General features: G+C 45.1%; 1 protein-coding gene across 1 annotated transcript in view; it reads left to right on the top strand.

The window, feature by feature from the left end:
* Positions 1-14,928, top strand: part of LOC140197291 (chloride channel protein ClC-Kb-like) — a 108,423-nt gene that overhangs the window by 47,433 nt on the left and 46,062 nt on the right. The window contains exons 9-11 of the mRNA XM_072257228.1: positions 313-414; positions 4,277-4,361; positions 13,626-13,805. Of these exons, the coding sequence (XP_072113329.1) occupies positions 313-414; positions 4,277-4,361; positions 13,626-13,805 (367 nt within the window). The remainder of the gene's footprint in view (positions 1-312; positions 415-4,276; positions 4,362-13,625; positions 13,806-14,928) is intronic.

The raw sequence follows: 14,928 nt of genomic DNA, 5'->3' as shown, positions 1-14,928 counted from the left end.
GTCGATAGGTTTCCTATTCTAGGTATAGGAAACAATTCATGTTCCATGTTGTAGATAATAAAACATGGAAAAACATGAGGTCAATTCTATTTGATAGGAAAAATAGGAAAAATTCAAACAATGAGGGATTAAAAGGTGTCAGTGTTCTGAGAGACCTAGGTGCCCTGATACAGGAGTCGCTGAAAAGTAACACTCAGGGACTGGAAGAAATTAGGAAGGTAAGTGGTATGTTATAGTAAGAGGGATCGAGATACCTTACTGATGTTATGCGTGAGCCACCTATGCCTAATCTCATTTCTTGCATGGTTCCAGGGTCATTTGTGGCTGTCTCTGCTGCCTCTACCTCTTCTGCCACAGGAATCTCACCATGTTCCTGACCAAACATAGAAAGATCTCCAAATTCATGGCTGATAAGTGAGTATTTTCAGCCAGGTGGGGTTTGACTGGACGAGTTCTCTGCCCCTCCCGTTGCTCTGCGTCACACCCGTCTCCTTGCCTTCCATTCTAGTCCCGATATCCACAGGACTGATGAAGGGTCTCGGCCCGAAACATCGACTATATTCTTTTCCATAGGTGCTGCCTGGCCTGCTGTGTTCCTCCTGCATTTTGTGTGTGTTGCTTGGACTTCCAGCACCTGCAGATATTCTCCTGCTTGGGATTAGCAGTTCCTTGTCTTACTACGCATCCCCTCACCTGAAAACTCCGGTGGGTTCCAATTTAGTTGATGAGGCCAGTGAATGACCAACAGACTCTGCCACAGCTGAGGCAGGAAACAGCTTGGGAGATGGGGGATTCCTTCCACCATTTATGCTGGCCTCAGTGTGTTCCTAACACATGCTCCCATCCTGAATGTACCTTCTGCACTTTGAGCTCATGAGTCTGGAGTCTGTTAATATAAAATTTATTTTGAACTTTCAACAAATCCTTTAGGGGCTGGCATGGAGTGAATTTATCTTTCTGCACCAAGCTATGAGGGCAGCTAAATTACACCAAGACTGTATATCAAAGCCTGCAATTCTGGTCGCTATATACCATAAGAAATAGTATAATTAAGCTATTTGGCCCATTGAGTCTTATCCGCCATTTGATCTTGTCTGATTTATTATCCTTCTCAATCTCATTCTCCAGTCTTCTCCCTGTAACCTTTGATACCCTTGTTAATCAAAAACCCCATCAACCTCCACTTTGTATATATCCAATGACTTGGCCTCCACAGCCGTCTGTGGCAATGAACTCCACAAGTTCACCACACTCTGGTGAAAGAGATTCCTCCTCATCTCTGTCCTTAGGAATGTCCTTCTATTCTGAGGCTGTGCCCATTGGTCCTAGACTTCCCCCACTTTTGGAAACATCCTCTCTACATCTACGTCTTTCAATATTTGATATATTTCAGTGAGATCCCCCCCTAATTCTTCTAAACTCCAATGAGTAGAGGCCAAGAGCCATCAAAGGTTCCTCGTACATTAACTCTGTCATTCCCAGGGTCCTTCTTGTGAACCTCTTCTGGACTCTCTCCAATGCCAGCATATCTTATCTTAGGTAAGGGGCCCAAAAGTGCTCACAACACACCAAGTGCAGTCTGACCAATGCCTTATAGAGCCTCAGTCTTCCTAAGACATGGTCCCATCCTGAATATTCCTTCAGCACTTGAAGCTCATGAGCCTGGACTCTGTTAATACAAAGCTTTCCCAGCCTTTGGGGACTGGCATGGGGTTTAGCTTTCTGCGCCAAGCCACAAGAGCCACAAGAAACTCCTCCTCTTCTCAGTTCCCTTATTCTGAGAATGTTCCCTCAGATTAGAGAAGCTCCTTCCGATGGAAACATCATCCCCGTGTCCACTCTATCCAGGCCTTTCAGTAGCCAGTAAGTTTCAGTGAGATTCCCCCTCATCCTTCTGATATCCTACATGCAATGGGTGCTTCAAACAGAGTATTCATCACCATCATTACGTGCCATGTCTTATGACATGGGCAATCATGACCATGATTGTTCTTGGCAAATTTTTCTACAGAAGTGGTTTGCCATTGCCTTCATCTGGGCAGTGTCTTTACAAGACGGGCGACCCCAGCCATTATCAGAGATTGTCTGCCTGGTGTCAGTGGTCGCATAACCAGGACCTGTGATCTGCACCGGCTGCTCATACAACCATCCACCACCTGATCCCATGGCTTTGCATATCCCTGATTGGGGGGGGGGGGTGCTAAGCAGGTGCTACACCTTGCCCAAGGGTGACCAAGGGTGACCTGCAGGCTAGCGAAGGGAAGGAATGCCTTACACCTCCTTTGGTAGATTCATATTTCCACCCCACCACCCGTATGGGGAGTATTAGAGGGTTAGATTTATCCCTCTGCTCCCCTCGACCAAGCCCCTTCCTAAAGATTTAGGAGAAAAGCGGGAAGGCTGGAGAAAAAATGTTAAAGTTCTGGGAACACTCAGAGACAGGCTGCATCTGGGGAGAGAGAAACAGTTAACATTTCAAGTTGAAGAGCTGCCTTCAGAACAAAATGGTACTGTGCTGGGGATATTCAAAGTTCAAAGTAAATTTAATTTCCAAGTATGTAAACCATATACAACCCTGAGATTCATTTTCTTGTGTGCATACTCAATAAATCTATAGAATCATAACCGTAATAGAATCAATAAAAGACCACCCAACTTGGGTGTTCAACCAGTATAGAGAAGTCAACAATGTGCAAATACAAAAAGAAATAAATAATAAAAATTAATAAATAAGCAATAAATAGTGAGAGCATGAGATGGAGACTCCTTGAAAGTGGGGCAATAGGTTGAGGGAACATTTCAATGATGGGGCAAGTGAAGTTATCCCTTTGGTTCAAGAACCTGACGGTTGAGGGTAATAACTGTTCCTGAACTTGGCGGTGTAAGTCCTGAGGATCCTGTACCTTCTTCCTGATGGCAGCAGCAACAAGGTTACTCTTAATGTATCTGCAGAAGCCCTTAGTATTCTTCCTCACTTTGTCTGCGAGAGCACCTTATGCCTTCTTTAAGTCCTCCTGGTTTCCCTCTTAAGTGCAATCTTGTATTTCTTTTACTCCTCAAGTACCTAATTTTTCCCTACATGCCTATACTTGCTATACACCTCTTTCTTTTTCTTAACCAAGGCTTCAATAGCTCTTAAAAACTAAGGTTCCTGAACCTGGTGGTGTGAGTCCTGAGGATCTTGTACGTTCTTCCTGATGGCAGCAACATGTCCCGGGTGGTGGGGATCTCCGATAATGGACGCTGCTTTCCTGCAACAATGTTTCATGTAGATGTGCTCAGTGGTTGGGAGGGCCTTATCCATGATGGACTGGGTTGCATCCATTACTTTTCAAGGACATCGGGCTCGTGACCGCGAGTTTGGATCCCTAAACGACAACTGGGGAACTTAAGTTTAAGTTTTTAATTAAATCTGGAATTTTAAAAGTTAATATCCAGATTAGCAGCTGTAAACCGACAAAATAACAATAAACATTTGGTTTGCTGTGATCCTTCCAGATGGAAACTGTCAAACAATCTTAAAGTCACACAGCACAGAAACAGAGCCTTAGCACATCCTGTCAATGCTTGGCCATCAGGAGCCTTCTACCTAAACCTCATTTACCTGCACTTGGTCCGTAGCCTTCTCTATCTTGATGATTGAACTGCATCCTGGTTCCTCTTAAAGGTTCAAAGTGGAGTTCCTTGTCATCTGCACAAGTCCACGTGTGCACAGGCGTGAAGAAAACCTTGCTTGCTGTGGCTTCACTGGCACAGAGCATCAGATAAGCAGCAGTTACCATCTGGGACATGCCCTCTTCTCATTACTACCATCACGGAGGAGGTACAGAATCCTGAATACCACACTCCATGTCTTAGGAGTAGTTTCTTCCCCTCTGCCATCAGGTTTCTAAATTGGCCATGAACACTATCTCACTATTCTTGATTTCCACTAATTATTTAGAATACTATGCAACAGTCTTGGGTGTGTGTATATATATATATATATATATACACACACACTCAGCCCTGAGACACCAGGCAAGATCGTTTGATTCCAAACAGTTGGTTTATTGATCAATACAGATTCTTGTTGCAACACCATGTAACCATTTGATCTATTTCACTTCTGTACCCCTCCTCATCGCCCTCTAAGATTCTGAATCCAGGTGTGCACTGTGCTGCAGTGTATGTGGATCCACAACACGGGCAGGAAGGCCTGCTTTTGGTCAACTAACCCTTCCTCTGTCCACCAACGTCATTGCCGAACTAATTGCCTCGTTTTCTGTTCCTGCAGCAAGATCCTCTTTGCGGGGTTTGTGGCTCTTGTGTTGGCGAGTGTGACGTTCCCTCATGGAGTCGGACAGTACATTGGTTCCAGGGTGAGTCGCCACTGACCTTCCTGCATTACCTTCCTTTGCATTGGGGTTGTTAACCTCCTCACATCATCCTAGAGCCTCCAGGAATTAAATAGTGTCTGCAATGTACGCACCTCCAAGAAGACCACAACCTTGTCACGGTTTGGAGGCTTGCTTGCCTCGATGACCTGGAGAGCGATGTTGGCTGGAGTCAGGGCTTTATGCTTTGGCTCTTGGTAGGGTCACCCATGCCAAACAGGTCAAAGGGTAGAGGCCAGACTAATTGTGGTCCACCAGTCCTACAGGTTCGGGAGTTCAGCTCATGGCTAACAACTCTGACTGGTCAAACAAAATTGTTACAGAAACAGCAATGAAGGATCCTTCTACATCTGAGTGTGACGATATTCCTGAGTCTCCACCCGGGACTTGCATGACTGACAGTAGTGAAAACCGATGAACTAAGCCATGGAGGACCTTCACTGCTGCCCTAAACACAAGCAGCATAATGGGTGGCAAGTAAGCAGTGTATGCGGTTGTAAAGATGGTCAAATATTCAGTATTCAATACCATTACTCTGTGCAAGTAGTGGCATATTCTCCCAGCCCTCCCATGCACTCGGTGACCATTTTATTAGACACATCTGTAGACCTTTCACCTCATCATTAAATCAACCAATCGTGGCAGCAACTCAATGCATAAGGGCATTCAGACGTGGTCAAGGGGCTCAGTTGTTGTTCAGACCAAACATCAGAATGGGGAAGAATGTGACTAAGTGACTTTTAACCATGGAATGATTGTTAATACCAGACAGGATTTTTACTTTTTATTTATTTTTTGAGGTACAGCACAAACCATGCCCTTCCAGCCCTCTGAGCCGCACTGCTCAGCAACCCTGATTTGACCCTAGCCTAACCACAGGACAATTTACAGTAACCAGTTAACCTACCAACCGGTACGTCTTTGGACCGTGGGAGGAAACCGTAGCACCTGGAGGAAACCCATGCAGTCATGGGGAGAACATACAAACTCCCTACAGGCGGTGGCAGGAATTGAACTTGGGTTGCCTGTGCCGTAAGGTGTTGTGCGAACCGCTATGCTGCCGTGCTGCCCCTCTGTAACGCACCTTCGTATGTCCTCCCTGTAGACTGTGTGCGTTTTCTTCAGATGATCCGCTTTCCTCACACAGTCCAATGACGTACCAAGCAAGTTCAACAGTCGTCGTAAATTGTCCCGTGATTAGGTGAGGGTTAAATCAAAGTTTTTGAAGGTTGCAGGTCAGAGCAGCTCAAAAAGGCAGAAGGTCCTTTTCCACAATGTCTCCAAATAAATAAATAAGTCACAACTGATTCATTATCCTTCCCCAACCCACTCTCTTGCCTTCTCCCCGTATCTTTTGACGTCCTTACTAATCAAGAACTTTGTCAACCACCACTTTAAGTATAACCAATGACTTGGCTTCCACAGCTGTCTGACCCACGCAGCTAGGAGAAAGTCCAGCAAGGGACAGTGCAATAACAGACTCCCATCCCTGTAAACTCCTGATCTCCGCCCCTGCCCATTCTACCATTGACCTCCTGATCTCTCTGGACTTTTAATCACTCCACCACTGGAGGCCGGGCCTTTAGTTGATGACAAGCTCCCTGTTGACCAAAGGCAATGATTGAACTGATCCAGTATTTGGTATTGGCACTGCTGTTAAACGTTATTAGATGGTGCTACCATGAAGGACTCTCCTGAGAGTCACACACACAAAATGGTGGAGGAACTCAGCAAGCTGGGTAGCTTCTATGGAAATATAAAGTTCAAAGTAAATGTGCTACCAAAGTATGTACAGTACTGAGCAAAAGTCTAAGCTAGAGAGACTAAGGCTTTTTCACAGTACTGTCGTAACTTTATGTATTGCACAAAAAAACAAATTTCATGACATATGTGAGTGATGATAAACCTGATGCTGATACGGGTCTCTATTGTGGACTGAGAGTGGGAAGGGGGCAGGGAGAGGGGAATCATGGTTGGAAAAACTGGAAGGGAGAGGGGAGGGAGCAGGAAGCACCAAAGGGACATACTGTAATGATCAATAAACCAATTGTTTGGAATCAAATTACCTTGCCAGGTGTCTCAGGACTGGGTGTGTCTGCACCCGTGCCACCTCCGCCCACCCCTGGCACTCCTCCTCTACCACCTGTCCAACCAGGCCTCCCACGGTGCTCCATCCTCACCATTCCCAACATTCTTTGTTGCTGCCAGATTTACAAACTCACTCTCCACTCCACGTTGACAAATACAGTACTGTGCAAAAGTCCTAGGAACCCTAGTTACGTGTATGTGCCTGAGACCTTTGCACAATACTGTATATGTCACCATTTACTACCCTGAGATTCATTTCCTTGTGGGCATTCAGAGTAGAACGAAGAAATACAATAGAATCAATGAAAAACTACACACAAAGACTGACAAGCCATCGAGCAGCATTGAGGTCCTCCAGCATTTTGTGCATGTCACTCAACAGTCCCAGCATCTGCGGAATCTCTTGTGTCTGAGATTGTTTCTTAGTCCACAGACTGGACCCAGGGGTGGCAGGATGCTTGCCTTAAGGAAAATTGGTACAACATAGGACAGTTAGAGTTTATAAGAATGAGAGGAGATCTCACTGAAGTTCTGACAGGGAAAAGTTGCCCCTGGCTGGAGTGGGTTGAGGACCAAGGATCATGGTCTAAGGATTTTGAAGTATCTCCATCAGCTGCTGTTGAACTTGTACCAACTCCATATTACCCATGGACACAGAAGTTTATTGACTGAAGTTTACGAAGGAGCTGGTTAGATTCCGAGGCAAGCAGAGAGACAGGCATAAGCTACTGAGGTGGAGGACCAATCTTCAACGTTCAATGTTCAAAGTAAAATTTATTATCAGAGTACATATATTTCACCACACACAACACTAGATTCTTTCTTTGTGGGCGTACTTTCAAATCTATAGAATGGGAACTGTAAACAGGATCTGTAAACATTGGGAACTGTAAACTGCAAACAAACTGTGCAAATGCAGATAAAAAGTAAATAGTAATAAATAATAATAATAGTAATGTAGGTCGCATCCAGAACTTTTCCAGGTAGCAGGCGACTTCCTCCCATGCCGTTCTGACGTAGTTGGAATTCGCATACGAGGCAAGTTACAATAGTGGTTTGCCATTGCCTTCTGCTGGGTGAGTTTTCTTTTCCCAAAGAGATCACCAGCTCTTAACCCCGCATGGGTGGAAAGCGTGCCGGGGGGAGCCGGCTGGGTTTGAACTTCGGAACCTCCGCTCCACAGTCCAGCGCCAATGCCACTATGCCACCAGCCAAGCAATAAATAACAAGCATGAAATGACAAGATAACAGAAACCTTAAATGAGTGTCATTATCCCCTTTTGTTCAAGAGCCTGATGGTTGAGGGGTAGTAACTGTTCTTGAAACTGGTGGTGCGAGTCCTGAGGCTCTTGTACCTCCTACCTGATGGCAGCAGTGAGAAAAGAGCACCAGTTGAGTGGTGAGGATCTTTGATGATGGATGCTGCTTTTCTACAGCAGTGTTTCAGTAGGTGAGTTCAATGATTGGGTGGGCGTTACCCGTGATGTACTGGGCTGAACCCACTACCTTTTGTAGGAGTTTCTGCTCAGAGGCATTGGTGTTCCCATACCAGGCAGCCAGTCGGCACACTTTCCACCACCCAGTTAAGATGGTGCCTGCGTACAATACTTCTTCAGTCGACATCTTCTAGGTAGATCATGAAACCATATATGTCACTCCATTTATGTCTTTTACATTTCTTTTTCATCTTGAATGTGATTCTGGAACTGTTGGAGCCTGTGATTTGCAGTGTGGAGATTGTTTGGGTATTTCAGTGCTCCGCAGTCTCCAAGGGAATTCCGGGAGGCAGAGGCAGCATGCGGGAACCTCGTGGCAAGAAGGCTGCAAGCCGATGTTCAACTCCATTTTGACAATTAAAGTTTCCATTGTTCGCTATTAGCTTTTTCCCAGGGCTGAAGTGGCGAAAACAAGGGGGCATAGTTTTAAGGTGCTTGGAAGTAAGTACAGAGGGGCTGTCAGAGGTGAGTTTTTCACACAGAGAGTGGTGGGTCAGTGGAATGTATTGCTGGCTACGGTGCTGGAGGCGGATACAATAGGGTCTTTTAAGGGATTCTTAGATTTTTCTCTCAGATAGGTACATGGAGCTTCGAGAAATAGAGCGCTATGTGGTAGGGTAATTCTAGGCAGTTTCTAGAGTAGGTTACTTGATTGGCACAACATTGTAGGCCAATTAAATTGTTCACCAATTAACGTGACGAAGGAGATTGAAACACCGGCTGCCTGCCTTTTTATCACTGAGGATCACTGCGTGCAGAGAGGAGAGATTGTATTTTTATTTCTGGTGGGATCGCTCTGCAACAGAGAGGAGAATGTTGCCCAGGTTTTCTGTGTTTTGGACGTGGATTTGGACTGTGGACTTTTTTTTCAGTCATATGGTTTTTTTTTGTATTCTGTGTTTTTCCCTCTGAACTTCCTCATTTTATTTGGGTGCAGGGGAGGAGGATTTGGGAGGGGATCAATGTCCTTGTTCCATTTTTGTGTGTTTTTAGTGCAGGGAGCAGGGATTTGGGTGTTCATGGTCCTGCTGCCATTTGTTTCTTTCTTGGTTTCTGGCCTATCTGGAGAAGAAGAATTTCAGAGTTGTATACTTTGATAATAAATGAACCTTTGAACTTCTATAGAAGTTTGCTAAGGTTTTTGCTGACATGTCAAATCTCCGCAGACTCCTGCCTGTGCCTTCTTTGCAATTATATTTACCTAATGGGTCCAGGACAGGTCCTCTGAGATAGTGACACCCAGGAATATAAATTTACTCATCCTCTCTACCTCTGATCCTTTGACTACTGACTCCTGGAACTCTTTTTCCCTCTCCTGAAGTCTACCATCAGTTCCTTGGTCTTATTAACATTGAGTGAGAGGTTGTTATTACACCACTCAGCCAAGTTTTCAATCTCTCTCCTGTTCGCTGATTCATCACCACCATCAATGGAGCTGTAGTGGAGCGTGTATCAAGCTTCAAATTCCTTGGTGTCCACATTTACAAGGATCTCACCTGGTCCCTGAACTCCTCCATCCTGGGCAAAAAGGCACAACAGCCCCCTTATTTCCTGCGGAGCATCAAGAAAGCTCACCTCTGTCCCAGGATACTGACGGACTTTTACCGCTGTACCACTGAGAGCATACTCACCAACTGTATCTCAGTGTGGTATGGCAATTGTCCCACATCAGACCGCAAAGCACTCCAGCAAGTGGTGAAAACTGCCCAGAGGATTATCGGCTCCCAATTGCCCACCATTGAGAACATCTACCATAAATGCTGCATGGGCAGGGCGAAAAGCATTATCAAGGATGCATCTCACCCTAACCATGGACTTTTTACTCTCCTCCCATCCGGTAGGCACTACAGGAGCCTCCGCTCACGCACCAGCAGGCACAGGAACAGCTTCTTCCCTGAGGCTGTGACACTGCTGAACCTCACATCACAATGCTAAGCAGTATTACACTCAAATTGTACTGTCTCAGTACTTTTATATTTGTGTGCTGTAGCACTTACTTTTTATTCGCAGTTATTTTGTAAATAACACTATTCTTTGCATTTCTGGTCAGATGCTAACTGCATTTCATTGGCTTCCTATCTGTACTCGGCACAATGACAATAAAGTTGAATCTAATCTAGTCTAATCTAAACCTTTGATACGGCCAACAACAGTAGCGCCATCAGCAAACTTGTATCTGGTGTTGGAGCTGCACTTAGCCACACAGTCATAGGTGTAAAACTAGTAGAGCAGGGGGCTAAGCACACATCCCTGTGGTGCATCTGTGCTGATGGAGATTGTGGAGGAGATGATTTTGCCAATTTGACCAACTGGGGTCCAATTGCACAAGGGGATACTGAGGCCCATGTTTTGGTGTTTACTGATTAATTTTGAATAGCAGAGTGGATTCAAAGAGCTGAATGATTGGTACATTGCATTTGCAATTGGCTTGTTGAGAAGGAACCCCTCCCTTCCACCCAGAGTAACTGAAGGCAATCAAGTCCAGTTCTTAACCTAATCGCCCATTTACTTCATAGAACATAGGACTAAAGACAGCACAGTACGATACTTCAGTCCATGATGTGGTGAAAATATTTTAACCTACTCCAAGGTCAATCTAACCCTTCCTCCCACATAGCCATCTACTTTTCTATCATCCATGTGCCTATCTAAGAGTTTCTTAAATATCCCTAATGTATCTGCCTCTACCACCATCCTTCAGGCTGTTCCACGTACCCACCACTCCCTGTATAAAAAAAAGTTATCTCTGACATCCCTTCTGTACTTTCCCCCAATTATCTTAAAACCCACTTCCATCCTGGGAAAAAGTCTCTGGCTGTCCACTTGATCTGTGCCTCTTATCATCTTGTACTCCTCTATCAAGTCACCTTTCATCCTCTTTCACTCCAAAAAGTAAAGTTCTAGCTCACTCAACCTTTCCTCATAACTCATGCTCTCTAATCCAGACAGCATCCTGGTAAATCTCAGCACCCTCCCTAAAGCTTCCATATCCTTCCTGTAATGAAGCGAGCAGAACTCAACACAATAATCCAAGTGTGGTCTAACTCTTTTTCTATATATATAGAATTGCAACATTACTTTGCATTTCCAGAACTCAACTTTGTGACTAATGAAGGCCAAAACACCACATGGCTTCTTAACAGCATTGAATTCAGTCATTTCGGAGGGTAGGTAAGAGGAAGGGACCATCATTCAGTGATGTCACTGGATAATCACACTTAGGCATGCAACATACTACAACCTCACTTTATGGACATTTCTTTTACATAGGACGACAACCAATTAAATGTAGGGACTGCTTCAATAAATTGGTGATGCTGGAAGCTTGCTCACGTTGTGCGGTTCTTTCTTCATAACCACCATGACCGCAATGTTGCCCTCTCAAGCATCACTGGGGTCACAGTGGGTATGGAGAAATACTATTTCATAATAGTAAATGTTCCTGTCTCTAGCCCAAGACAGACTTGAATCTATAGAAATCTTTATCAAGCTAGATACAGGAATATCCTTTGGAAAAAGTTCCTGAGACCATAACTTACTTCCTCACAAATGGCAAAGGAGGCCATTTGGCCCTTGAAGTCGATGCCAGCCATCAGAAGATCTTATACCCTTCATCTCCCCCCCCCCCCCAATTTGTTTCTCTGGAAGCCATTGCCTGTCAATCAATCCCAATTCTCCTGTTGACCCCCCCCCCTCATATGCAAGGTAATTTACAATAGCCAATTAACCTACCAACTAGCTAACTATAACCTGGACCCACAATAGGTCTACAGTATGTGCAATCTCAATGGCTCTCCACATAGGCTTAGATCACCTGGACAATGCAAATACCTATATCAAGAAGCTGTTCATTGACTATAACTCAGCGCTTAACACTGTAATTCCCACAATCCGGATTGATAAGTTACAGAACTTGGGTCTCTGTACCTCCCTCTGCAAGTGGATACCACAATCTGTGTAGATTGATAATAATATCTCCTCTTCACTGACAATCAACACTGGCACACCTCAGGGATGTGTGTGCTTAGCCCACTGCTCTACTCTCTCTAAACACATGACTGTGTGTCTAGGCATAGCTCAAATACCACCTATAAATTTGCTGATGATACAACCATTGTTAGTAGAATCTCAGATGGAGACAAGAGTGGGATATTACAACTAGTTGAGTAGTGTCACAGTAATAACCTTGCACTCAACGTCAATAAGACCAAAGAGCTGATTGTGGACGTCAGAAAAGGCAAGATGAGGGAACACGAACCAATCCTCATAGAAGGATCGGAAGTGGAGAGAGTGAGCAATTTCAAGTTCCGGGATGACAATATCTCTGAGGATCAAACCTGGTCCCAACATATTGATGCAGCTATAAAGAAGGCACGACAGAAGCTATATTTCATCAAGAGTTTGAAGAGATTTGATTTGTTACCTAAAACATTTGAAAACTTCTGCAGATGTAACATGGAGTGCATTCTGACTGGCTGCCTCACCATCAAGTATTGTGGCGGGGGGGGGGGGAGCGCAAATACTGCACAGGATCGAAACAAGCTGCAGAGAGTGGTAAACTTAGTCAGCTCCATCACGGGTACTGGCCTCCGTAATATCCCAGGAATCTTCAAGGAGCAGAGCTCAGAAAAGCAGCGCCATCATTAAGGACCCCCATCACCCAGGGCATGCCCTCTTCTCATTGCTACCATCAGGAGGAGGTACAGAAGCCTGAAGGCACACACTCAATGATCCAGGAACAACTTCTTCCCCTCTGCCATCTGATTTCTGAGTGGACATTGAACCCATGAACACTACCCGGTGACTGTTTTTATTTCTGTTTCTGCACTGCTTATTTAGCTTGACGATGTATTTATATACTGCTGATATTAAACCTGTTTCTGATTCTGATTCTTTGAGATGTGGGAGGAAATCAGCGCTCATGAGGGAAACCCAAGCGGACGCAGATGGACGGATGGATGGACAGACACACACACGCACATTGGGATTGAACTGGGTTTGACAGAGCTGTGAGATACCAGCACTACTTGCAGCCCATGATATATTATACAGTATATACACATATATACAGCTTGGGTGCTGAAGACTTTTGCACAGTACTGTATTTGTCAAAGTGGAGCAGAGAGCCAGTTTGTAAGTCTGGCAGGAGCAAAGGATGTTGGGAGTGGTGAGGGTGCAGTGCTCCCTCAGGGAGGAGTGTGGGACAGGTGGCAGAGAAGGTGTGCCAAAGATGGGGGGGGGCCACGGGTTGGTTGGTGTAGGTGCAGATACACCCAGTCCTTAGACACAAAGAAAGGTCATCCGATTCCAATTAGTTTATTGATCATTACAGAATGTCTCTCTGGTGCTTCCTGCTCCCTCCCCTCTCCCTTCCTCTTTACCCTACTGTGATTCCTCTCTCCCTCCCCCCTTCCCACTCTCAGTCCACAACAGAGACCCCTATCAGAATCAGGTTTATCATCACTTGCATATGTCATGAAATTTATATTTTTTGTGGTCACAGTACAGTGCAATACATACAATTGCCACAGTACTGTGCAAAAGTCTTAGGCACCCGAGCAATATATATGTGCCTGAGACTTTTGCACAGTCCTGTAGGTACAAGCAGATTCATGCCCAGCTGTGGTAATGTGTCAGTTTTAAGCCCAAATGTTTTTGGCTTCAGCTGTCCATGAAGGAGCACCTGGAAACGTTCTTCGACAACCGAACGTGGGGCTCCGATGAGCAGAGGTTCCTGAACAGCAGCAGCCAGCCTCCCTTCCCCACCTACAACGCCAAGTGGCTTCAATGGACCCACCCCAGGCTGTCCTCTCTGGAAATGTTGACCTTCTTCATAATACTCAAGGTAAGCCCCTACACTTCTATTAACATCATTGGATCACAGAAATCCACAGCATGGCAGGTGCTAACTGGCCCATTGTAGAACACAGAACAGTGAAGCAGCAGAGCCGGCCCTTTAACCCACAATGTCTGTGCTGAACACAAAGCCAAATTAAACTAAATCCCTTCTGCCTTCACTCAACTTCACTCGACCCTTCATTGACATGTTCCCACAACCTATGAACTCACTTTCTCAATATCCATTGCTTATTTATTTTTTATTATTTCTTTCTTGTTGCCTCTGCACAGCTTTCTGTCTTTGCTGACTGAACACCCAACTTGGTGTGGTCTTCCATTGATTCTGTCATGGTTATTATTCTATGGAATTATTCAGTATGCCCACAAGGGAATGAACCTCAAGGTTGTATATGGTGATAGATATGTACTTCTATAATAAATTTACTTTAACCTTTGAATTTTGAACTTTGACCCTGCTCCCTCCATCTCTGCATGTTGATGTGTCTGTCTGACAGCCTCCTAAATGCCTCTGTTGTATCTGCCTCCACCACCTTCCTTGGCAATCCAATTCAGGCATCCATGGCTCTGTAAAAAACCTTGACCTACACATCTTCTTTACATTTATCAGATCTCCCTTCAGGCTCTTCTGCTCCAAAGCAAACAGTCCATGTTTGTCCAGACTCTCCTTATAACACATACTCTCTAATCCAGGCAACATCCTGGTGAACCTCTTCAGCACGCTCTCCAAAGCCTCCTTGCCCTCTGTTGATTGGGGTGGACCATGGATATTGCATCGTAGCTATCTACGTAATACACAAGCCTGGGTAGTACAATATGGAGAGCAAGCTGTGCCCATGTAGCAAGCTCCTCCTCTCCACACAGCTGAGGAAACCAAAGGAATGGCAGAGGCCGATACAGTTTGGCACCAGCAGCGTCTCAGGAGTTGCCAATCAATGTTGAACTCAACAGAGGATTTTTCCTCAGGGTTTAGTCCCAAAGCCTCCCCCATGAGTGGGTATAGCTGCAAAACAATGCAAGTTTGAGATCAGAGCCTTCCTTCTCCTAAATGAGCTGCCAGCCATTGCCGACGGGCCCCATCTGCTCAAAGCAACTGATTTTAAGGCACCAGT

This window comes from Mobula birostris, chromosome 5 (assembly GCF_030028105.1).
Source record: "Mobula birostris isolate sMobBir1 chromosome 5, sMobBir1.hap1, whole genome shotgun sequence".
Taxonomy (NCBI): domain Eukaryota; kingdom Metazoa; phylum Chordata; class Chondrichthyes; order Myliobatiformes; family Myliobatidae; genus Mobula; species Mobula birostris.
This window is presented reverse-complemented; position numbering and strand designations above follow the sequence as displayed.